The 27,745-nt window shown below is 58.5% G+C and overlaps 1 protein-coding gene and 1 long non-coding RNA gene across 2 annotated transcripts in view; one reads left to right on the forward strand and one right to left on the reverse strand.

Moving 5' to 3' along the window:
* LOC142498825 (uncharacterized) lies at positions 1-26,945 on the forward strand. Its single transcript, XR_012802557.1, has 3 exons — positions 1-1,435; positions 3,746-3,885; positions 26,716-26,945. It is a non-coding gene; the product is annotated as an uncharacterized LOC142498825 (long non-coding RNA).
* NDUFA10 (NADH:ubiquinone oxidoreductase subunit A10) overlaps positions 7,202-27,745 on the reverse strand; it is a 23,676-nt gene continuing 3,132 nt past the window's right edge. The window contains exons 6-10 of the mRNA XM_075607377.1: positions 26,901-26,980; positions 22,807-22,861; positions 22,283-22,368; positions 22,059-22,167; positions 7,202-7,547 (exon numbers count right to left, since the gene is read on the reverse strand). Coding sequence (XP_075463492.1) covers positions 7,479-7,547; positions 22,059-22,167; positions 22,283-22,368; positions 22,807-22,861; positions 26,901-26,980 — 399 coding nt within the window. The 3' untranslated portion in view covers positions 7,202-7,478. The remainder of the gene's footprint in view (positions 7,548-22,058; positions 22,168-22,282; positions 22,369-22,806; positions 22,862-26,900; positions 26,981-27,745) is intronic.

Below are 27,745 nucleotides of genomic sequence, written 5' to 3' on the forward strand. Positions count from 1 at the left end.
TCATGAGAAAGGGGGCTGAAGCGAGTGCTGCAGACACGCCCGGTCTCTCTACGGACCCCCTGGCTGCGAATTAGCGGCGGGGGTAAGCGCGGCCGTCGGATAACGGAGCGAGGAGATTGGCTACCTGGGCGACCACGCCCCCAGGTGTGATCACGTGCAGGCTGGCCCTCGGGGGCCCGGGCCCTGGGATTGGTTGCTCCTTGTCACCTGCTCCATGTTTGTTCTTTCGCGCGGCCAATCAGCGCGCGAGTTATTTTTAGACTCACCGATGTAATGTCTCTTACAACCAATCAGAGGCGAGGGCGGGATCGAGAGTGGCGGCGCTTGCAGAACACACACACACACACACACACACACACACACACACACACACACACACACACACACACACACACACACACACACACACACACACACACACACACACACACACACACACACACACACACACACACACACACACACACCTCTCCTCCTGCATCTCACAATGCCCCCACCCTAATTGCTTTTTCTGTTTACCGTTTCCTCACTTCTTTGTGAACGTTTCTGTTCTCTCCAACTTCCCCACACCCCTCCTACCCACATTTCTTCATCTCCCCTCAACCTATTCCTGTGCCCATACACTGCACCATTATTTATACACCTGTGGCCCAGGTTCCCCTTAGGCTTCTCTTAGTCCCCCTCACCTCTGCATGTCTCCGCTGCGGGTGGCGCAGGGGCATGCATGCGCCTCCGATGGGGCTGGGAGGAGTGTGGGGGCTGCCGGTGTGGCGAGCGCCTCGCCGGAGCTCCGACGGGAGCGGGTGCTCAGGGCGCCGCCATTTTGTTTATTCCTGCGCATGCCCAGAAGATCCTCAAGTCCGGCAGCCATGTTGGGGTTGGCGCCGGCACAAGAGAAACTTCGTGCATGCGCAGGACGGACGGATGATGCGGCGCAGCTTAGCCAATAGGGCGGCTGCATTGGTAGATAGGGAAAGAGGTCGTTTTAGCGCGAGGGAGCTCGCGCTGGCAGTTGTTAGGAGAGGGACAGTTTAGGCAGTTGTAGGTTGAAGGAGAGACAGTGAGGAAGTGAGTTGTGTATTAGGAGTAAGTTAGTAACTTAGGAGTTAGTGAATTATAAGTTAGTGAGAGAAAATCAGGAAAAGGGTGGGTTGTGCACTGGACCAGAGCTTCCCCATTATATCCCAGCTAGTCCCATACTCACCTCAGCTTGTGTTGCTCAGGGACCGGCCATAGTATAGGGACTCGGCCCTGTACAATCATCAGAGTTGCAGGATACAGCCAAGACGCAGTGACATCTTGGCCCTTTGGTGAACTTGGACCCTATCACCTCACATGAAGAATTTCCCCTGCGATGACGGACGCACCAGAATCATCAACTACCGTGTACCCCGTCGCAGGACACAGCGCGCCCGGGTGCGGACGCACCCGGCAGGTACCTATCCCAATAAGTGCACCAACAATTAATTCGAGAGCGCTACTCCTTACACTTTGGGTGGGCTGGACACTGGGGAAAGGGACCTCAAGGTATTGGTGCCTAACACCCAAAGTACTGTTGGGACATTCACTGGGGGTTTGGGTTAGGTGCTCTTTATACTTTGTGTGTTGTTATGTTGCATATTTATTATTATACGTACTGTCCAGTAAATACTATGACATATACCTTGTGTGCAATTACTGACTGTATTGTCTTGGGAGGGGCTATCCGACTGCGTGAGGATCCTTCCCAGGTGGAGGCGCGGTTAGCATATTTATTACACACACCCCAGGCTCCCAGAGGCGGAGGCTCAGACTCCTGTTAGCCACAGGTATTGCACCACACGCACAGTAGTCGCCTTATCTCCCAAGGGGTGGGGAAACGTGCGCTACACACCTCTCTCCCAACAACTTCTTTACCCCTCAATAAAAAGTACCCCCACAAATCCTCTATTCACACCCTGTATCTACTCCTTCCTGCTGCTGGGGATCTCCCCTAATCCTGAACCCAGACATACACACCTGCTCTCACCCACGCCTCCCTGCCATCTCTTCCCCTGTAAATGGTGTTAACCTTCTGATTTAATACAGTACTGACTAACCTTAAAACTCACCCCACAAATCAAGTATCCCATTATCCTGCACTCATGGCTATTGTCCCACACCCACAGTCACTCCTACCACCCATTGTGGCCAAGCACTGCCATCTACCGCACTTATTCCCTCACCTGCTGTCTCTGTAAGTCTCCCATCATACCTCTTAGATTGTAAGCTCTTTGGGGCAGGGATTTCCTTTCCTATTGTCAGATTTTGCTGCGCTTATTGTATTATTATAATTCCCTGTACTGTATTCTTTGTGAAGCGCGGAGTACACCACTTTTGGTGCTATATAAATAAAGACATACAATACACAGACAAATGCACTTGCCCGCTCGCCATGGGCGAGTGCTTACCTGCGGCGTGGTCCGGCGGAGTGGTGCGGCGATCTTCTCCCCTGCAAATTGTACACTTTCCCCTGCAGGTCCTGAAAAAATGGCCGCGTTGCCATGGCTACGTGACGTAACATCACGCGGCGCCACGTTGCGTGATGCCAGCTTCCTGTTGCCATGGCAATGCGGCGTCATTTGATGCCGCATGGCCATTTTTTCAGGACCTGCAGGTGAAAGAATACAATTTTGCAGGGGAGAAGATAGAGATCGCCGGACCCCGCCGCAGGTAAGAGCCATTATGGTGGGGGGGGGGGAGTTACTTTTGGGGGTGGCGGGCTAGTGGGTTTTTCCCTAGTTTGTTGAGCCCTGTATCATATATAAAACATACATATTGGTGCGAGGTACACTCAGTCCTGTCGTTGCTCAGTGATGTGGGGTCAGTCTCACTGATTTTCCGCTTCTCACAGACTTCAGAGGAATCTTTCTGATAAAAATCGACACTTTTCAATGAAAAAGCCATTATTTAATCCAGAACAAAATCTCACTGGTTTGTGTGAGTGTGTCACTGTTGGCGAGTGCAGGTGTCTGCTGGTGTCAGTGTCTCTGCTGGGCCCTTCTCCTCCACCCACTCTCTTCTCTCACATTATTAACTTGCAGCTGCATCTTCCTCATTAAATATTAACGTGAAATTACTTCAAACCACAAGACCATCTTCTCCCCTAATGGCTCCCCACCCCAGGATGATGATGATGATGATGATGATGGTGGTGGTGGTGGTGGTGGTGGTGGTGGTGGTGGTGGTGGTGGTGGTGGTGGTGGTGGTGGTGGTGGTGGTGGTGGTGGTGGTGGTGGTGGTGGTGGTGGTGGTGGTGGTGGTGGTGGTGGTGGTGGTGGTGGTGGTGGTGTGTGTGTGTGTGTGTGTGTGTGTGTGTGTGTGTGTGTGTGTGTGTGTGTGTGTGTGTGTGTGTGTGTGTGTGTGTGTGTGTGTGTGTCTGGTCAGCTCTCCCTTCTCCTGAGCACTTTCCAGTTCTCCCCCCTTCTATTATATTTATATCTATATATATACATGCAGCCAGGATACATATAGCACACTATATAGGTGTGTATGTGTCTCCAGCTGCCTTTCTGTTAATTTAGCTCATACAATTTAGGTAACACTTTGTATACAAATTTAAATAAGTGCAAAGGGAAACTGCAGTGAGGAAAGCAACCACTCTGCATCCGAGGGGCCCGTCACAGAACTATCTCCCTGCTCACACTCTGCTGCTCTACACATCAATGCCCCATCACAGGTGCAGTGTTCGTGTGACTAGTTCACCTCCACTGGTTTTATATTCTAGGGATCGAGCCTTGAATCAGCAGCGGAGGTTACAGTGGACAAGGTGGGAAAGGATCAGGGCGTTTACAAGAATTTATCCCAGCTTTCTTGTCGAAACGTCTGCACTTTGTGAATGTGAAGAGCGATGGATCGCAGTGCCAGGTGATAAAACAGCATAGTATTGGGAAAGAATGGTGTGCCGCGTGGAGTCCCAAGCATGGTCTGTAAGGGGTACGTGAATAGATTTTAAGTGACAGTGGGACATCAGGTAGGACATTGCAGGGAAGCCACCGAGACAGGCACAGGGAGCAATGAGTGTTAGAGTTTAGGCCGAAGTCTCCCAGCTCCAGTAAAACAGTTGGCAAAAAGCAGGCGGGCGAGGAGATATGGGTTTGTACGATTGATGCAGTGGTGGTATGTGTGGGCCATATCTATTTAAATAACCCCTCAGAGGGGCTGCGGTGTGTACTGCCACCAGGGGTGGGGGAGGGAGAGCAGGTGTATATTGGGAGGAGAGGAGGCATAAGAACTTTTATTTTTTTAATCACAGTTTTGGGAATAACTCAGAAGGGTCAGAAATGCAGAGCTCCCTCGTTCAGGGACATACCCAGCCAGTCCTTGGGCAGTTAACACTTCTAGTGCGGCAAAAACTGTACTTTGGTTCTATGACGCTCCACAAACAGATGGTTTGCTGTTAAATTGAGTCATTTAGAACGGGCATTGCCTGTATGAATGTGTCACACTGCCAGGGATGAGCGTAGTACAGGAACAGAGGCAGGTCCCTGCCATCCCATGTGGCGATTGGGAGGCACAAAAACATAAGGATGGAGTACTCATTTATATTCATGTATGTTAGTATTTGTGTACGAATATGCTTTTGTGTTAGTATCAGTATGGCAATATCTGTGTATGCTAGTATTGTGTTAATGTGTGAATATCTGTGTATATTAAGAGTTTGTGCATCAGTGTGTGTTAATATCTGTGTTGGTGTATGTTAGTATTCGTGTGTTTCTGCGTCAGTGTATGTATGTGCGTTAGTATCAGTGTGTATTAATGTGTGAATATCTGTGTATGTTAGTGTTTGTGTGTCTGTGTGTAGTAATGTGCTAATAAATATGTATGTTGGTATTGGTGTATCTGTGCGTCAGTGTGTGACTGTTTTGTTAGTGTCAGTGTGTATCAATGTGTGAATATATGCGTATGTCAGTATTAGTGTTTCTGCGTTGTGTGAATGTGTGTGTGTGTGTATCTGTGTTAGTATATGTATGTGAATGTAGAATCAGTCTATGAATTGTGCTTTGCAAGTCTCAGGAGAGCTAATGTCACACTGTAAGCGAGTGACGGTGACCCGTCTCACTATGAGTGAGTGACAGTGACCCGTCACCCTGTGCAGTCTCCACCTCCTCCCTGGAATAGCAGCTGCTGAATATCTACCAGCAGCTCAGCCCCAACAATTAGCTCAATTAAAGTCAAACCCGCTGTAATTTGTAAAGAAATGCAGGAGGTTAATGGGCATAGAATCGCTCCCCAGGCAGAGCTTCCACGTGCGACACCCAGCTGCAGCAGCGACATTATGACATGTCCCCAACACAGCTCAGAAACAGGCAGTCAAAATCTTCCTGCATCTCCCCACCTCCACAAACTGCTTAACTTCTGCTCCCCCAGTTTGCCATCATTGTACGGCCCCTACACACACTCACTGCATTATTCCACCACGAACACCCCCCCCCCCAGCTCTGACACTGTACCCCAATATTAAACTGCATTACTTGTACACCTGAACAGACTCCCATCCCTCACACACAGCGGTCATTGCACCCCAATATTACACTCCACTACTATCCCAGCACTGTTCCCCCCCCCCACATACAGCTGTTAATGCACATCAGTCCTACCTTGCAGCTTTCTCTGTTACTCCTGCACACTACATCGCCTCCCCCAGTACTGAGTCTTATCCAGATTCCTGAAACTTTACACCCCACAAGAGGAGCAGGGAGAGTAGTCAGCCTGAATCCGGTGGGAGGGGGAACACACACGCATCCCAAGAAGAATCGGACAACAGGTCCATGCAGACATGCAGCGCCTGCGCTGCTGGTCTCGGGCACTGAAGGGGTTAATGTTTTTTGCCCATTATCTCTCATCTCCGATAATCCTCCTGCTGAATAATGCAAACAACTCCTCAGTGGAAACAGAATGGAGGAGGATGGAAAAACCTGTTCCCATCAACCTGATCAGATCCTTTTTACAGACAAATTAGCAGAGTCCCAGGAGTAGTGGCCCGTGCTGGGGGGGGGGGAGGAAGCGAGCGCAGGGGGCAGGGCCGCGTCCGGAGGCGCATACTGCAGTTGATATATTTTCATATAGCGCCAAACATGTACAAGCCAAGCTGATGTAAAATACAGAGGTGTATCAACTGTGCAATTGCAAACCTATATCGTCACTTCTTTTATCAAGAGATCTAATTAACATCTCTCCCAGCACAAACCTTTGCAATCCCCGTGACTAAGCACCCTTGTTTTTTAGGGAGGGGGTTTAAGGGATTTTTGCTCTCCTGCTATCACACACACACAGTCCCACTATCTTGTGAGCGCTGCCTCGTGAGCGCACAGTCACCGGGCTCCATCCTGCAGAGCAGATTATGCCCGGGCGGCCTCACGCTGCGCTGGATCTCATCACCTCTCGTGTTACCCGTTGTGGGTGAGCTCATGCAACCTACACCACTTAACCCTGTGCCTGCTGGACGGCCGAGAGACCGCAATGCGCTTGTGTTTTCAGGTCGTTGATGGTGATGAGGAAAAAGCTCACAGCCCAAGCGGGAGGTGGGTGCCAACAACCTGCGATTGTGGAACTACAGATATTTAACATTTCATTACTTCACTGGAGTCTTCATTCAGACAGAATGCGAGTGGCTTCTATGAATATTATTATTATTATAACCCAGCACCTGATAGGACTAGCATGAAACTGAAGCTCAACGCGGAGTATCTAAATCCATCTCTTTAATCCCTGCTCCACATCACCGTCTGCTGTTAGATTTAGAGGTGGAATCAGAAATGCACAGCACTTCTGCACGTGGCACGAGCGCTGCCTAGTGGCAGGCCAGGAGAATGCAGGCAGTCTGTGCTACCATGTTACCTGTTGGATCCATCTGTGTAGTGTCTGGGCAGCCTCTGCCTGGGTAACAAAGCACCTCTGACAAATGACACTTGTATCCCCCTGAACCATTAGGTAATGTAATGTAAAAGCAAGGCACCCGCCCCCGATCTGACCCCCGTCTCCAACTTTACCCAACCAGTCCTAAGGAATTAAGCGTGCACCCATGGCAGTGCCAGGCTGTGTGCCTGTGTCTGGGCGGCAGTGCCAGGCTTTGCGCCTGTGTCTGGGCGGCAGTGCCAGGCTTTGCGCCTGAGCACACGTCCCTAGCAGTGTAACATTCCTTCTAAGTTGCAGTTTGAAGTGAAATCGTTTGGTTACAGAGTTAACACTTTAAATAGATTTTATTTATAGTTCTGAGAACATCACAATCGGCCAAACATGAAAGAGTTAAAGTACATGATGAAATCCCTGCCCCAGACAGGCCAGCAACACTCTAACCCCTTCACTGCCAGGGCAGAGTGGCACATATGCCCACGCAGCATAGTCATATACACAGCACTGCTGGCATTCGTGCAGACAGCGCGCCTGGAGTGAGTGAGGAGGTTATGAGTTACTCCTGGATGTCATTCCTCGTGCTCCGGATCCCCGACCTTTCACCTTTACTTCAGCCAGATCATCTTATCCCCGATATCCTCGTTGTATCCCTCAGCGTATTTCCTTCCTGGTAGCTGCAGAAAGTGAGGAGACTTTAGGGGAGCAGCAAACCTCACGTCTCTGTGTGGACGGTCACAACTGTCATTCAGGACATGTGAAGAGACCGGTGAGGTTTGGGAAGCGCTGGACGCGTGGAGGAGAGACCTGTGAGGTTTGGGAAGCGGCGCACGCGTGGAGAAGAGACCGGTGAGGTTTGGGAAGCGCTGGACGCGTGGTTTGGGAAGCGGCGCACGCGTGGAGAAGAGACCTGTGAGGTTTGGGAAGCGCTGGACGCGCGGAGGAGAGACCGGTGAGGTTTGGGAAGCGCTGGACGCGTGGAGGAGAGACCGGTGAGGTTTGGGAAGCGCTGGACGCGCGGAGGAGAGACCGGTGAGGTTTGGGAAGCGCTGGATGCGTGGAGGAGAGACCGGTGAGGTTTGGGAAGCGCTGGACGCGTGGAGGAGAGACCGGTGAGGTTTGGGAAGCGCTGGACGCGCGGAGGAGAGACCGGTGAGGTTTGGGAAGCGCTGGACGCGCGGAGGAGAGACCGGTGAGGTTTGGGAAGCGCTGGACGCGCGGAGGAGAGACCGGTGAGGTTTGGGAAGCGCTGGACGCGCGGAGGAGAGACCGGTGAGGTTTGGGAAGCGCTGGACGCGCGGAGGAGAGACCGGTGAGGTTTGGGAAGCGCTGGTCGCGGAGGAGAGACCGGTGAGATTTGGGAAGCGCTGGACGCGCGGAGGAGAGACCGGTGAGGTTTGGGAAGCGCTGGACGCGCGGAGGAGAGACCGGTGAGGTTTGGGAAGCGCTGGACGCGCGGAGGAGAGACCGGTGAGGTTTGGGAAGCGCTGGACGCGCGGAGGAGAGACCGGTGAGGTTTGGGAAGCGCTGGACGCGCGGAGGAGAGACCGGTGAGGTTTGGGAAGCGCTGGACGCGCGGAGGAGAGACCGGTGAGGTTTGGGAAGCGCTGGACGCGCGGAGGAGAGACCGGTGAGGTTTGGGAAGCGCTGGACGCGCGGAGGAGAGACCGGTGAGGTTTGGGAAGCGCTGGACGCGCGGAGGAGAGACCGGTGAGGTTTGGGAAGCGCTGGACGCGCGGAGGAGAGACCGGTGAGGTTTGGGAAGCGCTGGACGCGCGGAGGAGAGACCGGTGAGGTTTGGGAAGCGCTGGTCGCGGAGGAGAGACCGGTGAGGTTTGGGAAGCGCTGGACGCGCGGAGGAGAGACCGGTGAGGTTTGGGAAGCGCTGGACGCGCGGAGGAGAGACCGGTGAGGTTTGGGAAGCGCTGGACGCGCGGAGGAGAGACCGGTGAGGTTTGGGAAGCGCTGGACGCGCGGAGGAGAGACCGGTGAGGTTTGGGAAGCGCTGGACGCGCGGAGGAGAGACCGGTGAGGTTTGGGAAGCGCTGGATGCGGAGGAGAGACCGGTGAGGTTTGGGAAGCGCTGGACGCGGAGGAGAGACCGGTGAGGTTTGGGAAGCGCTGGACGCGCGGAGGAGAGACCGGTGAGGTTTGGGAAGCGCTGGACGCGCGGAGGAGAGACCGGTGAGGTTTGGGAAGCGCTGGACGCGTGGAGGAGAGACCGGTGAGGTTTGGGAAGCGCTGGACGCGCGGAGGAGAGACCGGTGAGGTTTGGGAAGCGCTGGATGCGGAGGAGAGACCGGTGAGGTTTGGGAAGCGCTGGATGCGGAGGAGAGACCGGTGAGGTTTGGGAAGCGCTGGACGCGGAGGAGAGACCGGTGAGGTTTGGGAAGCGCTGGACGCGGAGGAGAGACCGGTGAGGTTTGGGAAGCGCTGGACGCGCGGAGGAGAGACCGGTGAGGTTTGGGAAGCGCTGGACGCGTGGAGGAGAGACCGGTGAGGTTTGGGAAGCGCTGGACGCGGAGGAGAGACCGGTGAGGTTTGGGAAGCGCTGGACGCGGAGGAGAGACCGGTGAGGTTTGGGAAGCGCTGGACGCGCGGAGGAGAGACCGGTGAGGTTTGGGAAGCGCTGGATGCGCGGAGGAGAGACCGGTGAGGTTTGGGAAGCGCTGGACGCGTGGAGGAGAGACCGGTGAGGTTTGGGAAGCGCTGGACGCGCGGAGGAGAGACCGGTGAGGTTTGGGAAGCGCTGGACGCGGAGGAGAGACCGGTGAGGTTTGGGAAGCGCTGGACGCGCGGAGGAGAGACCGGTGAGGTTTGGGAAGCGCTGGATGCGGAGGAGAGACCGGTGAGGTTTGGGAAGCGCTGGACGCGGAGGAGAGACCGGTGAGGTTTGGGAAGCGCTGGACGCGCGGAGGAGAGACCGGTGAGGTTTGGGAAGCGCTGGACGCGTGGTGGAGAGACCGGTGAGGTTTGGGAAGCGCTGGATGCGGAGGAGAGACCGGTGAGGTTTGGGAAGCGCTGGACGCGTGGAGGAGAGACCGGTGAGGTTTGGGAAGCGCTGGATGCGGAGGAGAGACCGGTGAGGTTTGGGAAGCGCTGGACGCGTGGAGGAGAGACCGGTGAGGTTTGGGAAGCGCTGGATGCGCGGAGGAGAGACCGGTGAGGTTTGGGAAGCGCTGGACGCGTGGAGGAGAGACCGGTGAGGTTTGGGAAGCGCTGGACGCGCGGAGGAGAGACCGGTGAGGTTTGGGAAGCGCTGGACGCGTGGAGGAGAGACCGGTGAGGGTTGGGAAGCGCTGGACGCGTGGAGGAGAGACCGGTGAGGTTTGGGAAGCGCTGGACGCGTGGAGGAGACCGGTGAGGTTTGGGAAGCGCTGGACGCGCGGAGGAGAGACCGGTGAGGTTTGGGAAGCGCTGGACGCGCGGAGGAGAGACCGGTGAGGTTTGGGAAGCGCTGGATGCGGAGGAGAGACCGGTGAGGTTTGGGAAGCGCTGGATGCGGAGGAGAGACCGGTGAGGTTTGGGAAGCGCTGGACGCGTGGAGGAGAGACCGGTGAGGTTTGGGAAGCGCTGGACGCGCGGAGGAGAGACCGGTGAGGTTTGGGAAGCGCTGGACGCGTGGAGGAGAGACCTGTGAGGTTTGGGAAGCGCTGGACGCGTGGAGGAGAGACCGGTGAGGTTTGGGAAGCGCTGGACGCGGAGGAGAGACCGGTGAGGTTTGGGAAGCGCTGGACGCGTGGAGGAGAGACCGGTGAGGTTTGGGAAGCGCTGGACGCGTGGAGGAGAGACCGGTGAGGTTTGGGAAGCGCTGGATGCGGAGGAGAGACCGGTGAGGTTTGGGAAGCGCTGGACGCGTGGAGGAGAGACCGGTGAGGTTTGGGAAGCGCTGGACGCGGAGGAGAGACCGGTGAGGTTTGGGAAGCGCTGGACGCGCGGAGGAGAGACCGGTGAGGTTTGGGAAGCGCTGGACGCGTGGAGGAGAGACCGGTGAGGTTTGGGAAGCGCTGGATGCGGAGGAGAGACCGGTGAGGTTTGGGAAGCGCTGGACGCGTGGAGGAGAGACCGGTGAGGTTTGGGAAGCGCTGGACGCGCGGAGGAGAGACTGGTGAGGTTTGGGAAGCGGCGCACGCGTGGAGAAGAGACCGGTGAGGTTTGGGAAGCGCTGGACGCGTGGAGGAGAGACCGGTGAGGTTTGGGAAGCGCTGGACGCGTGGAGGAGAGACCGGTGAGGTTTGGGAAGCGCTGGACGCGTGGAGGAGAGACCGGTGAGGTTTGGGAAGCGCTGGACGCGTGGAGGAGAGACCGGTGAGGTTTGGGAAGCGCTGGACGCGTGGAGGAGAGACCGGTGAGGTTTGGGAAGCGCTGGACGCGTGGAGGAGAGACCGGTGAGGTTTGGGAAGCGCTGGATGCGGAGGAGAGACCGGTGAGGTTTGGGAAGCGCTGGACGCGTGGAGGAGAGACCGGTGAGGTTTGGGAAGCGCTGGACGCGTGGAGGAGAGACCGGTGAGGTTTGGGAAGCGCTGGACGTGGAGGAGAGACCGGTGAGGTTTGGGAAGCGCTGGACGCGTGGAGGAGAGACCGGTGAGGTTTGGGAAGCGCTGGACGTGGAGGAGAGACCGGTGAGGTTTGGGAAGCGCTGGATGCGCGGAGGAGAGACCGGTGAGGTTTGGGAAGCGCTGGATGCGCGGAGGAGAGACCGGTGAGGTTTGGGAAGCGCTGGACGCGTGGAGGAGAGACCGGTGAGGTTTGGGAAGCGCTGGACGCGCGGAGGAGAGACCGGTGAGGTTTGGGAAGCGCTGGACGCGCGGAGGAGAGACCGGTGAGGTTTGGGAAGCGCTGGATGCGGAGGAGAGACCGGTGAGGTTTGGGAAGCGCTGGACGCGTGGAGGAGAGACCGGTGAGGTTTGGGAAGCGCTGGACGCGTGGAGGAGAGACCGGTGAGGTTTGGGAAGCGCTGGACGCGTGGAGGAGAGACCGGTGAGGTTTGGGAAGCGCTGGACGCGTGGAGGAGAGACCGGTGAGGTTTGGGAAGCGCTGGACGCGCGGAGGAGAGACCGGTGAGGTTTGGGAAGCGCTGGACGCGTGGAGGAGAGACCGGTGAGGTTTGGGAAGCGCTGGACGCGTGGAGGAGAGACCGGTGAGGTTTGGGAAGCGCTGGACGCGTGGAGGAGAGACCGGTGAGGTTTGGGAAGCGCTGGACGCGTGGAGGAGAGACCGGTGAGGTTTGGGAAGCGCTGGACGCGTGGAGGAGAGACCGGTGAGGTTTGGGAAGCGCTGGACGTGTGGAGGAGAGACCGGTGAGGTTTGGGAAGCGCTGGATGCGGAGGAGAGACCGGTGAGGTTTGGGAAGCGCTGGACGCGCGGAGGAGAGACCGGTGAGGTTTGGGAAGCGCTGGACGCGCGGAGGAGAGACCGGTGAGGTTTGGGAAGCGCTGGACGCGTGGAGGAGAGACCGGTGAGGTTTGGGAAGCGCTGGACGCGCGGAGGAGAGACCGGTGAGGTTTGGGAAGCGCTGGACGCGTGGTGGAGAGACCGGTGAGGTTTGGGAAGCGCTGGATGCGGAGGAGAGACCGGTGAGGTTTGGGAAGCGCTGGATGCGGAGGAGAGACCGGTGAGGTTTGGGAAGCGCTGGATGCGGAGGAGAGACCGGTGAGGTTTGGGAAGCGCTGGACGCGTGGAGGAGAGACCGGTGAGGTTTGGGAAGCGCTGGACGCGCGGAGGAGAGACCGGTGAGGTTTGGGAAGCGCTGGATGCGGAGGAGAGACCGGTGAGGTTTGGGAAGCGCTGGACGCGTGGAGGAGAGACCGGTGAGGTTTGGGAAGCGCTGGACGCGCGGAGGAGAGACCGGTGAGGTTTGGGAAGCGCTGGACGCGCGGAGGAGAGACCGGTGAGGTTTGGGAAGCGCTGGACGCGCGGAGGAGAGACCGGTGAGGTTTGGGAAGCGCTGGATGCGGAGGAGAGACCGGTGAGGTTTGGGAAGCGCTGGACGCGCGGAGGAGAGACCGGTGAGGTTTGGGAAGCGCTGGACGCGCGGAGGAGAGACCGGTGAGGTTTGGGAAGCGCTGGACGCGCGGAGGAGAGACCGGTGAGGTTTGGGAAGCGCTGGATGCGGAGGAGAGACCGGTGAGGTTTGGGAAGCGCTGGACGCGTGGAGGAGAGACCGGTGAGGTTTGGGAAGCGCTGGACGCGCGGAGGAGAGACCGGTGAGGTTTGGGAAGCGCTGGACGCGTGGAGGAGAGACCGGTGAGGTTTGGGAAGCGCTGGACGCGTGGAGGAGAGACCGGTGAGGTTTGGGAAGCTCTGGACGCGTGGAGGAGAGACCGGTGAGGTTTGGGAAGCGCTGGACGCGTGGAGGAGAGACCGGTGAGGTTTGGGAAGCGCTGGACGCGTGGAGGAGAGACCGGTGAGGTTTGGGAAGCGCTGGATGCGGAGGAGAGACCGGTGAGGTTTGGGAAGCGCTGGATGCGGAGGAGAGACCGGTGAGGTTTGGGAAGCGCTGGACGCGTGGAGGAGAGACCGGTGAGGTTTGGGAAGCGCTGGACGCGTGGAGGAGAGACCGGTGAGGTTTGGGAAGCGCTGGACGCGTGGAGGAGAGACCGGTGAGGTTTGGGAAGCGCTGGACGCGCGGAGGAGAGACCGGTGAGGTTTGGGAAGCGCTGGACGCGTGGAGGAGAGACCGGTGAGGTTTGGGAAGCGCTGGACGCGTGGAGGAGAGACCGGTGAGGTTTGGGAAGCGCTGGATGCGGAGGAGAGACCGGTGAGGTTTGGGAAGCGCTGGACGCGCGGAGGAGAGACCGGTGAGGTTTGGGAAGCGCTGGACGCGCGGAGGAGAGACCGGTGAGGTTTGGGAAGCGCTGGACGCGCGGAGGAGAGACCGGTGAGGTTTGGGAAGCGCTGGATGCGGAGGAGAGACCGGTGAGGTTTGGGAAGCGCTGGACGCGTGGAGAAGAGACCGGTGAGGTTTGGGAAGCGCTGGACGCGTGGAGGAGAGACCGGTGAGGTTTGGGAAGCGCTGGACGCGTGGAGGAGAGACCGGTGAGGTTTGGGAAGCGCTGGACGCGTGGAGGAGAGACCGGTGAGGTTTGGGAAGCGCTGGATGCGGAGGAGAGACCGGTGAGGTTTGGGAAGCGCTGGACGCGCGGAGGAGAGACCGGTGAGGTTTCTGAAGCGCTGGACGCGTGGAGGAGAGACCGGTGAGGTTTGGGAAGCGCTGGACGCGCGGAGGAGAGACCGGTGAGGTTTGGGAAGCGCTGGACGCGCGGAGGAGAGACCGGTGAGGTTTGGGAAGCGCTGGATGCGGAGGAGAGACCGGTGAGGTTTGGGAAGCGCTGGCTGCGTGGAGGAGAGACCGGTGAGGTTTGGGAAGCGCTGGATGCGGAGGAGAGACCGGTGAGGTTTGGGAAGCGCTGGACGCGCGGAGGAGAGACCTGTGAGGTTTGGGAAGCGCTGGATGCGGAGGAGAGACCGGTGAGGTTTGGGAAGCGCTGGACGCGGAGGAGAGACCGGTGAGGTTTGGGAAGCGCTGGCTGCGTGGAGGAGAGACCGGTGAGGGTTGGGAAGCGCTGGATGCGGAGGAGAGACCGGTGAGGTTTGGGAAGCGCTGGACGCGCGGAGGAGAGACCTGTGAGGTTTGGGAAGCGCTGGATGCGGAGGAGAGACCGGTGAGGTTTGGGAAGCGCTGGACGCGGAGGAGAGACCGGTGAGGTTTGGGAAGCGCTGGACGCGTGGAGGAGAGACCGGTGAGGTTTGGGAAGCGCTGGACGCGGAGGAGAGACCGGTGAGGTTTGGGAAGCGCTGGACGCGCGGAGGAGAGACCGGTGAGGTTTGGGAAGCGCTGGACGCGTGGAGGAGAGACCGGTGAGGTTTGGGAAGCGCTGGATGCGGAGGAGAGACCGGTGAGGTTTGGGAAGCGCTGGACGCGCGGAGGAGAGACCGGTGAGGTTTGGGAAGCGCTGGACGCGCGGAGGAGAGACCTGTGAGGTTTGGGAAGCGCTGGATGCGGAGGAGAGACCTGTGAGGTTTGGGAAGCGCTGGACGCGCGGAGGAGAGACCGGTGAGGTTTGGGAAGCGCTGGATGCGGAGGAGAGACCGGTGAGGTTTGGGAAGCGCTGGACGCGCGGAGGAGAGACCGGTGAGGTTTGGGAAGCGCTGGACGCGGAGGAGAGACCGGTGAGGTTTGGGAAGCGCTGGATGCGCGGAGGAGAGACCGGTGAGGTTTGGGAAGCGCTGGACGCGTGGAGGAGAGACCGGTGAGGTTTGGGAAGCGCTGGACGCGCGGAGGAGAGACCTGTGAGGTTTGGGAAGCGCTGGATGCGGAGGAGAGACCGGTGAGGTTTGGGAAGCGCTGGATGCGGAGGAGAGACCGGTGAGGTTTGGGAAGCGCTGGACGCGGAGGAGAGACCGGTGAGGTTTGGGAAGCGCTGGACGCGTGGAGGAGAGACCGGTGAGGTTTGGGAAGCGCTGGACGCGGAGGAGAGACCGGTGAGGTTTGGGAAGCGCTGGACGCGCGGAGGAGAGACCGGTGAGGTTTGGGAAGCGCTGGACGCGCGGAGGAGAGACCGGTGAGGTTTGGGAAGCGCTGGACGCGCGGAGGAGAGACCGGTGAGGTTTGGGAAGCGCTGGACGCGCGGAGGAGAGACCGGTGAGGTTTGGGAAGCGCTGGACGCGTGGAGGAGAGACCGGTGAGGTTTGGGAAGCTCTGGACGCGTGGAGGAGAGACCGGTGAGGTTTGGGAAGCGCTGGACGCGTGGAGGAGAGACCGGTGAGGTTTGGGAAGCGCTGGACGCGTGGAGGAGAGACCGGTGAGGTTTGGGAAGCGCTGGATGCGGAGGAGAGACCGGTGAGGTTTGGGAAGCGCTGGATGCGGAGGAGAGACCGGTGAGGTTTGGGAAGCGCTGGACGCGTGGAGGAGAGACCGGTGAGGTTTGGGAAGCGCTGGACGCGTGGAGGAGAGACCGGTGAGGTTTGGGAAGCGCTGGACGCGTGGAGGAGAGACCGGTGAGGTTTGGGAAGCGCTGGACGCGCGGAGGAGAGACCGGTGAGGTTTGGGAAGCGCTGGACGCGTGGAGGAGAGACCGGTGAGGTTTGGGAAGCGCTGGACGCGTGGAGGAGAGACCGGTGAGGTTTGGGAAGCGCTGGATGCGGAGGAGAGACCGGTGAGGTTTGGGAAGCGCTGGACGCGCGGAGGAGAGACCGGTGAGGTTTGGGAAGCGCTGGACGCGCGGAGGAGAGACCGGTGAGGTTTGGGAAGCGCTGGACGCGCGGAGGAGAGACCGGTGAGGTTTGGGAAGCGCTGGATGCGGAGGAGAGACCGGTGAGGTTTGGGAAGCGCTGGACGCGTGGAGGAGAGACCGGTGAGGTTTGGGAAGCGCTGGACGCGCGGAGGAGAGACCGGTGAGGTTTGGGAAGCGCTGGATGCGGAGGAGAGACCGGTGAGGTTTGGGAAGCGCTGGACGCGCGGAGGAGAGACCGGTGAGGTTTCTGAAGCGCTGGACGCGTGGAGGAGAGACCGGTGAGGTTTGGGAAGCGCTGGACGCGCGGAGGAGAGACCGGTGAGGTTTGGGAAGCGCTGGACGCGCGGAGGAGAGACCGGTGAGGTTTGGGAAGCGCTGGATGCGGAGGAGAGACCGGTGAGGTTTGGGAAGCGCTGGCTGCGTGGAGGAGAGACCGGTGAGGTTTGGGAAGCGCTGGATGCGGAGGAGAGACCGGTGAGGTTTGGGAAGCGCTGGACGCGCGGAGGAGAGACCTGTGAGGTTTGGGAAGCGCTGGATGCGGAGGAGAGACCGGTGAGGTTTGGGAAGCGCTGGACGCGGAGGAGAGACCGGTGAGGTTTGGGAAGCGCTGGCTGCGTGGAGGAGAGACCGGTGAGGGTTGGGAAGCGCTGGATGCGGAGGAGAGACCGGTGAGGTTTGGGAAGCGCTGGACGCGCGGAGGAGAGACCTGTGAGGTTTGGGAAGCGCTGGATGCGGAGGAGAGACCGGTGAGGTTTGGGAAGCGCTGGACGCGGAGGAGAGACCGGTGAGGTTTGGGAAGCGCTGGACGCGCGGAGGAGAGACCGGTGAGGTTTGGGAAGCGCTGGACGCGCGGAGGAGAGACCGGTGAGGTTTGGGAAGCGCTGGACGCGGAGGAGAGACCGGTGAGGTTTGGGAAGCGCTGGACGCGGAGGAGAGACCGGTGAGGTTTGGGAAGCGCTGGACGCGGAGGAGAGACCGGTGAGGTTTGGGAAGCGCTGGACGCGTGGAGGAGAGACCGGTGAGGTTTGGGAAGCGCTGGACGCGTGGAGGAGAGACCGGTGAGGTTTGGGAAGCGCTGGACGCGGAGGAGAGACCGGTGAGGTTTGGGAAGCGCTGGACGCGTGGAGGAGAGACCGGTGAGGTTTGGGAAGCGCTGGATGCGGAGGAGAGACCGGTGAGGTTTGGGAAGCGCTGGACGCGCGGAGGAGAGACCGGTGAGGTTTGGGAAGCGCTGGACGCGCGGAGGAGAGACCTGTGAGGTTTGGGAAGCGCTGGATGCGGAGGAGAGACCTGTGAGGTTTGGGAAGCGCTGGACGCGCGGAGGAGAGACCGGTGAGGTTTGGGAAGCGCTGGATGCGGAGGAGAGACCGGTGAGGTTTGGGAAGCGCTGGACGCGCGGAGGAGAGACCGGTGAGGTTTGGGAAGCGCTGGACGCGGAGGAGAGACCGGTGAGGTTTGGGAAGCGCTGGATGCGCGGAGGAGAGACCGGTGAGGTTTGGGAAGCGCTGGACGCGTGGAGGAGAGACCGGTGAGGTTTGGGAAGCGCTGGACGCGCGGAGGAGAGACCTGTGAGGTTTGGGAAGCGCTGGATGCGGAGGAGAGACCGGTGAGGTTTGGGAAGCGCTGGACGCGGAGGAGAGACCGGTGAGGTTTGGGAAGCGCTGGACGCGTGGAGGAGAGACCGGTGAGGTTTGGGAAGCGCTGGACGCGGAGGAGAGACCGGTGAGGTTTGGGAAGCGCTGGACGCGCGGAGGAGAGACCGGTGAGGTTTGGGAAGCGCTGGACGCGTGGAGGAGAGACCTGTGAGGTTTGGGAAGCGCTGGACGCGTGGAGGAGAGACCGGTGAGGTTTGGGAAGCGCTGGATGCGCGGAGGAGAGACCGGTGAGGTTTGGGAAGCGCTGGATGCGGAGGAGAGACCGGTGAGGTTTGGGAAGCGCTGGACGCGCGGAGGAGAGACCGGTGAGGTTTGGGAAGCGCTGGACGCGCGGAGGAGAGACCGGTGAGGTTTGGGAAGCGCTGGATGCGGAGGAGAGACCGGTGAGGTTTGGGAAGCGCTGGACGCGCGGAGGAGAGACCGGTGAGGTTTGGGAAGCGCTGGACGCGCGGAGGAGAGACCGGTGAGGTTTGGGAAGCGCTGGACGCGCGGAGGAGAGACCGGTGAGGTTTGGGAAGCGCTGGACGCGTGGAGGAGAGACCGGTGAGGTTTGGGAAGCGCTGGACGCGCGGAGGAGAGACCGGTGAGGTTTGGGAAGCGCTGGACGCGGAGGAGAGACCGGTGAGGTTTGGGAAGCGCTGGACGCGTGGAGGAGAGACCGGTGAGGTTTGGGAAGCGCTGGACGCGTGGAGGAGAGACCGGTGAGGTTTGGGAAGCGCTGGACGTGTGGAGGAGAGACCGGTGAGGTTTGGGAAGCGCTGGATGCGGAGGAGAGACCGGTGAGGTTTGGGAAGCGCTGGACGCGCGGAGGAGAGACCGGTGAGGTTTGGGAAGCGCTGGACGCGTGGAGGAGAGACCGGTGAGGTTTGGGAAGCGCTGGACGCGTGGAGGAGAGACCTGTGAGGTTTGGGAAGCGCTGGACGCGCGGAGGAGAGACCGGTGAGGTTTGGGAAGCGCTGGACGCGCGGAGGAGAGACCGGTGAGGTTTGGGAAGCGCTGGATGCGGAGGAGAGACCGGTGAGGTTTGGGAAGCGCTGGACGCGGAGGAGAGACCGGTGAGGTTTGGGAAGCGCTGGACGCGCGGAGGAGAGACCTGTGAGGTTTGGGAAGCGCTGGACGCGCGGAGGAGAGACCGGTGAGGTTTGGGAAGCGCTGGACGCGCGGAGGAGAGACCGGTGAGGTTTGGGAAGCGCTGGACGCGGAGGAGAGACCGGTGAGGTTTGGGAAGCGCTGGACGCGCGGAGGAGAGACCTGTGAGGTTTGGGAAGCGCTGGATGCGCGGAGGAGAGACCTGTGAGGTTTGGGAAGCGCTGGACGCGGAGGAGAGACCGGTGAGGTTTGGGAAGCGCTGGACGCGTGGAGGAGAGACCGGTGAGGTTTGGGAAGCGCTGGATGCGCGGAGGAGAGACCTGTGAGGTTTGGGAAGCGCTGGACGCGGAGGAGAGACCGGTGAGGTTTGGGAAGCGCTGGTCGCGGAGGAGAGACCGGTGAGGTTTGGGAAGCGCTGGACGCGGAGGAGAGACCGGTGAGGTTTGGGAAGCGCTGGACGCGCGGAGGAGAGACCGGTGAGGTTTGGGAAGCGCTGGATGCGGAGGAGAGACCGGTGAGGTTTGGGAAGCGCTGGACGCGTGGAGGAGAGACCTGTGAGGTTTGGGAAGCGCTGGACGCGCGGAGGAGAGACCGGTGAGGTTTGGGAAGCGCTGGACGCGTGGAGGAGAGACCGGTGAGGTTTGGGAAGCGCTGGACGCGGAGGAGAGACCGGTGAGGTTTGGGAAGCGCTGGACGCGCGGAGGAGAGACCGGTGAGGTTTGGGAAGCGCTGGACGCGTGGAGGAGAGACCGGTGAGGTTTGGGAAGCGCTGGACGCGGAGGAGAGACCGGTGAGGTTTGGGAAGCGCTGGACGCGTGGAGGAGAGACCGGTGAGGTTTGGGAAGCGCTGGATGCGGAGGAGAGACCGGTGAGGTTTGGGAAGCGCTGGACGCGTGGAGGAGAGACCGGTGAGGTTTGGGAAGCGCTGGACGCGGAGGAGAGACCGGTGAGGTTTGGGAAGCGCTGGACGCGGAGGAGAGACCGGTGAGGTTTGGGAAGCGCTGGACGCGTGGAGGAGAGACCGGTGAGGTTTGGGAAGCGCTGGACGCGCGGAGGAGAGACCGGTGAGGTTTGGGAAGCGCTGGACGCGTGGAGGAGAGACCGGTGAGGTTTGGGAAGCGCTGGATGCGGAGGAGAGACCGGTGAGGTTTGGGAAGCGCTGGACGCGGAGGAGAGACCGGTGAGGTTTGGGAAGCGCTGGACGCGTGGAGGAGAGACCGGTGAGGTTTGGGAAGCGCTGGATGCGGAGGAGAGACCGGTGAGGTTTGGGAAGCGCTGGATGCGGAGGAGAGACCGGTGAGGTTTGGGAAGCGCTGGACGCGTGGAGGAGAGACCGGTGAGGTTTGGGAAGCGCTGGACGCGTGGAGGAGAGACCGGTGAGGTTTGGGAAGCGCTGGACGCGCGGAGGAGAGACCGGTGAGGTTTGGGAAGCGCTGGACGCGCGGAGGAGAGACCGGTGAGGTTTGGGAAGCGCTGGATGCGGAGGAGAGACCGGTGAGGTTTGGGAAGCGCTGGACGCGGAGGAGAGACCGGTGAGGTTTGGGAAGCGCTGGACGCGTGGAGGAGAGACCTGTGAGGTTTGGGAAGCGCTGGACGCGCGGAGGAGAGACCGGTGAGGTTTGGGAAGCGCTGGACGCGCGGAGGAGAGACCGGTGAGGTTTGGGAAGCGCTGGACGCGTGGAGGAGAGACCGGTGAGGTTTGGGAAGCGCTGGATGCGCGGAGGAGAGACCGGTGAGGTTTGGGAAGCGCTGGACGCGGAGGAGAGACCGGTGAGGTTTGGGAAGCGCTGGACGCGCGGAGGAGAGACCTGTGAGGTTTGGGAAGCGCTGGATGCGGAGGAGAGACCGGTGAGGTTTGGGAAGCGCTGGACGCGTGGTGGAGAGACCGGTGAGGTTTGGGAAGCGCTGGATGCGCGGAGGAGAGACCGGTGAGGTTTGGGAAGCGCTGGACGCGTGGAGGAGAGACCGGTGAGGTTTGGGAAGCGCTGGATGCGGAGGAGAGACCGGTGAGGTTTGGGAAGCGCTGGACGCGGAGGAGAGACCGGTGAGGTTTGGGAAGCGCTGGACGCGGAGGAGAGACCGGTGAGGTTTGGGAAGCGCTGGACGCGTGGAGGAGAGACCTGTGAGGTTTGGGAAGCGCTGGACGCGCGGAGGAGAGACCGGTGAGGTTTGGGAAGCGCTGGACGCGCGGAGGAGAGACCGGTGAGGTTTGGGAAGCGCTGGACGCGTGGAGGAGAGACCAGTGAGGTTTGGGAAGCGCTGGACGCGGAGGAGAGACCTGTGAGGTTTGGGAAGCGCTGGACGCGCGGAGAAGAGACCGGTGAGGTTTGGGAAGCGCTGGACGCGTGGAGGAGAGACCGGTGAGGTTTGGGAAGCGCTGGATGCGGAGGAGAGACCGGTGAGGTTTGGGAAGCGCTGGACGCGCGGAGGAGAGACCGGTGAGGTTTGGGAAGCGCTGGATGCGGAGGAGAGACCGGTGAGGTTTGGGAAGCGCTGGACGCGCGGAGGAGAGACCGGTGAGGGTTGGGAAGCGCTGGATGCGGAGGAGAGACCGGTGAGGTTTGGGAAGCGCTGGACGCGTGGAGGAGAGACCGGTGAGGTTTGGGAAGCGCTGGACGCGCGGAGGAGAGACCGGTGAGGTTTGGGAAGCGCTGGACGCGCGGAGGAGAGACCGGTGAGGTTTGGGAAGCGCTGGACGCGGAGGAGAGACCGGTGAGGTTTGGGAAGCGCTGGACGCGTGGAGGAGAGACCGGTGAGGTTTGGGAAGCGCTGGACGCGCGGAGGAGAGACCGGTGAGGTTTGGGAAGCGCTGGATGCGGAGGAGAGACCGGTGAGGTTTGGGAAGCGCTGGATGCGGAGGAGAGACCGGTGAGGTTTGGGAAGCGCTGGACGCGTGGAGGAGAGACCGGTGAGGTTTGGGAAGCGCTGGACGCGCGGAGGAGAGACCGGTGAGGTTTGGGAAGCGCTGGACGCGTGGAGGAGAGACCGGTGAGGTTTGGGAAGCGCTGGACGCGCGGAGGAGAGACCTGTGAAAGCGCTGGACGCGCGGAGGAGAGACCGGTGAAAGCGCTGTACTTTATCATTTCACATATGACTCCACAAACACACACTCCAGTTTGTCCCTCAACCACTAGACCCACACACCTCAACCCTGCTCTTTGCGCTGTTTCTCCCCAGCAGAATGTAGCACCCACCACAGGCCCCTTACCGATCTGTACTGGTAGTATGCAGCATCATACTCCAATGCACCAATGGTGACCTCAGGAAGGTAGTTGGGCACGACCATCATGCAGGCAACTCCGTACTTGTCCTCCACCCTGCAAACAAAAACAGGAACCAGCTGAGTGTAGAAAGAACCAATCCCCTCTCCTCCCCCCCCCCCCCCCCCCCATGTGATATCCCAGAGGCCTCTGGGGCAGGCCTAGCACTTACAGCATACGCAGATGGTGGAAGCTGATGTCATCCTGCTCTATCCAAGGGCCCTTCTCAAACTTAAGGTAGTGAATGTCTTCCACCACCTGGGGAAAGACACACACAAAGCAGTGAGAGGAGCAGGGGGAGACCCCCCCCCCCCCCTTAATGCCAGAGCTCTTGTACTTTTCCATCCTCTATCACACAGAAACCCCCAGCTCTCCCTCCTCCTAATCCCACAGGAGCTCCAAGCGTTCCCAAAACGTCACACAGAAACCCCCAGCTCTCTCCCCCCCAATCACACAGAAACCCCCAGCTCTCCCTCCTCCTAATCCCACAGGAGCTCCAAGCGTTCCCAAAACGTCACACAGAAACCCCCAGCTCTCTCCCCCCCATCACACAGAAACCCCCAGCTCTCCCTCCTCCCCATCACACAGGAGCCCCAAGCTTTCCCTACCTCCCCCCCACGTCTCACAGAAACCCCCAGCTCTCCTCCTCCCTCTCCATCACATAGAAATCCCAGCACCCCCTGCTTCCCATGTTACCTTGTCCACATCCTGAGCCTCACTCCCCAAATACTGCAAAACCTCAGTGGTATTACTGCAGAGAGAGGAGACCTGTCAGTAACTGTGAGCACAGACCCATGTCCTCTTGTCCCTCTTCTATGTCTGCAGCTGTACCCAACTCAGGACAGTTACACCTTTATACACATGATAGCATGGTAAGGTTGGGGGGGGGAGTCAGGGCAGGAGCGTGGCGAGGTTGGAGGGGGGGGGGAGTCACGGCAGGAGCGTGGCGAGGTTGGGGGGGGTGAGTCACGGCAGGAGCGTGGCGAGGTTGGGGGGGTTGAGTCACGGCAGGAGCGTGGCGAGGTTAGAGGGGGGGGTGGAGTCACGGCAGGAGCGTAGTGAGGTTGGGGGGGAGTCAGGGCAGGAGGGTAGTGAGGTTGGGGGGGAGTCAGGGCAGGAGGGTAGTGAGGTTGGGGGGGGAGTCAGGGCAGGAGCGTGTTTTACCAGGAAGTAATACAGTGAGAGTTACCTCTCGTTTTCAAGTATGTCCTGGACATAGTTAATATGACAAATAATACATGGTTACAAATAGTTTCATAAATGAACAGGGTATACATTATATACAATATATTGCATGCACAGTTAGAGAAGATGTATATTATAGGCTTTTTTAACAGTTACAGACCAGATTAAAATGTGAGACAGACTTAGTTTTGAAAGAACTTAAACTGGTGGTGGATGTGAGAGTCTCCGGTAGGTTGTTCCAGTTTTAGGGTGCACGGTAGGAGAAGGAGGAACGTCCGGATACTTTGTTGAGCCTTGGGACCATGAACAGTCTTTTGGAGTCTGATCTCAGGTGATAAGTGCTGCATGTGGTAGGGGTGAGGAGCTTGTTCAGGTAGCTGGCCAGGAGACTTAGGGAGGATTTGTTCCTGTAAAGTACCCCTAGTTGGGCATAGGTTTTAGATGTCAGGGCATCAATTTGCCTTCCGAATGTTAAGTGGGAATCAAACCATATGCCCATGTATTTAAAACTAGCAACAGGGGTTAAGGGTGGTGTTAGCTTTGGTTCTGATCTGGAGCTCAGTCACTGGAAGGTTTAAAAATGTAGTCTTGGTCCCAAATACCATTGTTACAGTCTTGTCAGTGTTTAAAAACAGTTTGTTGTGGGGAATCCAGTTTTCGAGTCTCAAAAAGTCAGACTGAAGTATGTGTTCAAGGTCGGAGAGGCTATGGCTGTGTGCATATAAGGTTGTGTCATCTGCATACATGTGTATTGAAGCTTCCTTACAAGCTGTGGGAAGATGATTGATGAACACTGAGATGAGTAGGGGCCTCAGAACAGAGCCATGCGGGGCGCCACAGGTGATATCCAGGGGGTTGGTGTTAGAGCCTGAGATGGACACATGTTGGGATCTACCTGATAGGTAGGACTGAAACCAGTTTAAAGCATGCTTCCCTATTCCAGAGCACTGGAGTTTGTTAAGCAGGATAGCATGATCAACAGTATCAAAAGCCTTTGCAAAATCTAGGAATACTGCACCAGTGAGTTGACCCCGTTCCATTCCACACTGGATTTCATTGCAAACTTTTAGCAGGGTAGTTACGGTGGAGTGTTTGGGGCGAAAGCTAGATTGGAATTGGCTAGGGAAATGTGTCTTGGTATAGTAATCGCTTAGTTGGGAGTGGACACATTTTTCCATAACTTTGGATAGGATTGGGAGAAGGGAGATTGGCCTGTAGTTTGAGACAGTGGTTTTGTCCCCACTTTTGAAGATTGGGACAACTCTAGCAGTTTTCCAGGTCTTAGGGACATGGCCTGCAGACAGGATAGAGTTGACTATGGAAGCAATTGGTTTGGCAATGGCTGGGGCACCAAGTCGTAGGAACCTAGATTGTAGTAAGTCAGGTCCGCATTGGCTGCTTATTTTTAATTTGAGAAGCGCTTGTGTAATCTCCTCTTCGAATACTGGGCCAAATTGAAATTTGTGGGCAGTGTTGGGAGGGGGTGTGGCTATATGGGTACTCCCAGGATGAGATTCAGGTTTGTGGTTTGGCCTGCGTTTCGCTAATAAGTTAGTAGCACACCCCACAAAGTAATCATTGAATGCATTTGAAATGTCGGTGGGGTTTGTCAGAGTAATATCCCCCCTAGTGATATTACTTGGCTGTTGATGGTTAGAAGGCTGGAATATGTTGTTGATAACCTTATAGAAGTTAGCTGGGTTTGATGTATTTTGGTGGAGATTGTCAGAGTAATATTGTGCTTTTGCATGCCTTGTTTGCCTTGTGCACATGTTCCGCAGGCATCTGTAGTGATTGAGATCCTTGGTAGTGCCAGTTACTTTGTGGCTTTTCCACAAGGCATCCCTGAACTGGTAGAGTGCTATAAGGTCAGGTGTAACCCATGGAAGGTGGGCCCCCCGTACCCTTATTCTGCGTAGTGGAGCATGGGTATCGCAGAGTTTTAAGAACTCGGATTTTAAATAGTCAAGCGCAGAATCAGGGTTTAAGAGCTGGAGCTGCAAGCGAAAGGGACAGGAGCTGTAGGGATTTGGTATAGGGTGGGAGGAAGAGGTTATGGCAGGAGCTGCGTGGGGCTGTTGAGGGGGTGGGGGTGTAAGGGCTGGAGCTGCAAGCGAGAGGGACAGGAGCTGCAGATTGAGGTTAATGGCAGAGAGGGGGGCGGCGATCAGGGCTGAAGCTGTAAGTGGGAAGAGGGGAGGAAGCCAGAAGCTACAAGGTGGGAGGTTATGACAGGGGATACGGAAGTGGGGGTCATGTCAGGATCTGTAGGGGCTTGGTGAGGTGTGGGGAGGGTTAGGAGCTGTATGGAGACAAATAGTCTGAGCCAACGAAAAGTGGCATCAGATCAGGTCCTGTGATCCAGAATCGCAGCAAGAATCGTCTCCCTGACATCTCACTAATCGTCTGTAATGTGGCGTGAAGATCAGCATGAATGGGGCGTCCCACAGGGGAGAGGAGACTCCACATTCACCTCCCAACCGCAGACATTTGACACTGCCTCTTTCCCCCTGGATGCTGATGAGGCAGACAGAGGCGGGGACAGCAGGCAGATACAAATGTGCCAAGAGCAAAACTGAGAAAAGAGGGAGCATAAGAATAGGAAGCAAAGCAGAAAAGAAGGGAAGAGAAAAGCAGTGAGGATAGAGAGGAAATAACATGAGGAGTCACTGAGTAGAGAGAGGAAAAGGGGGGAGAGACATATAGCTGAGAGACAGAAGGTCACATGGTACCCAGCATGCAGTTTGTGCGCCCCAAGCAGTGGCTGCATCACGTGACTGAATGAGGGACCCTGGCAAGCCAGGGGAAAAGTTGAAATCACAGCAGGAGCAGTCAGAGTGCGATAAGAGCGTGAGAGGGAATGAGATCGTCATCTCTCCTCCCCCAGGGGGGGCGTCCAGGACATGCTTGGCCTGATAGAAGGGGAGGGGGAAGGAAAGAGGGACGACTGGGCACAGAACAGGGTGAAGTAGCGTCTAACTGGGCATATGATGCAGCACACCAGTCTCAGTACTTCATAAAATCCCTTTCAATTCAATTATGGTTTTAGTGTTCAGAAGGTCCTGGTGAAGCTGTGACATTTCACCGCAACGTTGGTATCGAATAAGAGATGGTATTAGATACTGAAGACTAGTGTACAGAAACTGCTGATGGGAGCACCCAGCAACAAACACAGGACAGCCATGTGGTGGCTATATTTGAGCAAGGTGTGCATCTCCTGCATCTAATGTCCAAACTTCTAACTGTGCTGCTACTAAGACCCTGGGACAGTGGAGGCAGCTGAGACAGCAGGGACACGGCCGCGTGATGCGGAACGAGATTTATATCAAGTTTAAATAATAATCAGCCCATGCTGTGTACTAATATATAGATTCCCTGACCAGAAAAATACTCCATTAATAATACTGTTCTCTTACATAGCACTGGGATTCACCCACTTCAAAGGCAGTGGGATTCACCCACTTCAAAGGCAGTGACATTCCCACTGACATCTTGCTGCAGTTCCTCCTGAAACCTCCCAGCAATACATAAAAGAATTAATCTTACCCCACCGCCCCTCTCCCATCCAAGAGCCACAACAAACTGCAGGGTGTCACACGTCTCACCTGATCTGTGGGAGGAAAGATTTCTTGTAGGAGTCCTGGATACTCTGTAGGTAAGCCAGAGAAACCTTCTTTTCAGAGGCCTGAAGCAGAGACACACAGGGAGGCCATGAGAAACAATCACTGTACGCGTGGGGGGACAAAGAGGGTCCGACAGCGCGACCAGGAGGGAGGGGACAAAGAGGGTCCGACAGCGCGACCAGGAGGGAGGGGAAGGCGGTCCGACGGCGCGACCAGGAGGGAGGGGACAAAGAGGGTCCGACAGCGCGACCAGGAGGGAGGGGAAGGCGGTCCGACGGCGCGACCAGGAGGGAGGGGACAAAGAGGGTCCGACAGCGCGACCAGGAGGGAGGGGACAAAGAGGGTCCGACGGCGCGACCAGGAGGGAGGGGAAGGCGGTACGACAGCGCGACCAGGGAGGAGGGGAAGACGGTCCGACAGCGCGACCAGGAGGGAGGGGAAGGCGGTCCGACAGCGCGACCAGGAGGGAGGGGAAGGCGGTCCGACAGCGCGACCAGGAGGGAGGGGAAGGCGGTCCGACAGCGTGACCAGGAGGGAGGGGAAGGCGGTCCGACAGCGCGACCAGGAGGGAGGGGAAGGCGGTCCGACAGCGCGACCAGGAGGGAGGGGAAGGCGGTCCGACAGCGCGACCAGGAGGGAGGGGAAGGCGGTCCGACAGCGCGACCAGGAGGGAGGGGAAGGCGGTCCGACAGCGCGACCAGGGAGGAGGGGAAGACGGTCCGACAGCGTGACCAGGAGGGAGGGAAGACGGTCCGACAGCGCGACCAGGAGGGAGGGGAAGGCGGTTCGACAGCGCGACCAGGAGGGAGGGGAAAGCGATCCGACAG

This window comes from Ascaphus truei, chromosome 7, assembly GCF_040206685.1.
Source record: "Ascaphus truei isolate aAscTru1 chromosome 7, aAscTru1.hap1, whole genome shotgun sequence".
NCBI lineage: Eukaryota > Metazoa > Chordata > Amphibia > Anura > Ascaphidae > Ascaphus > Ascaphus truei.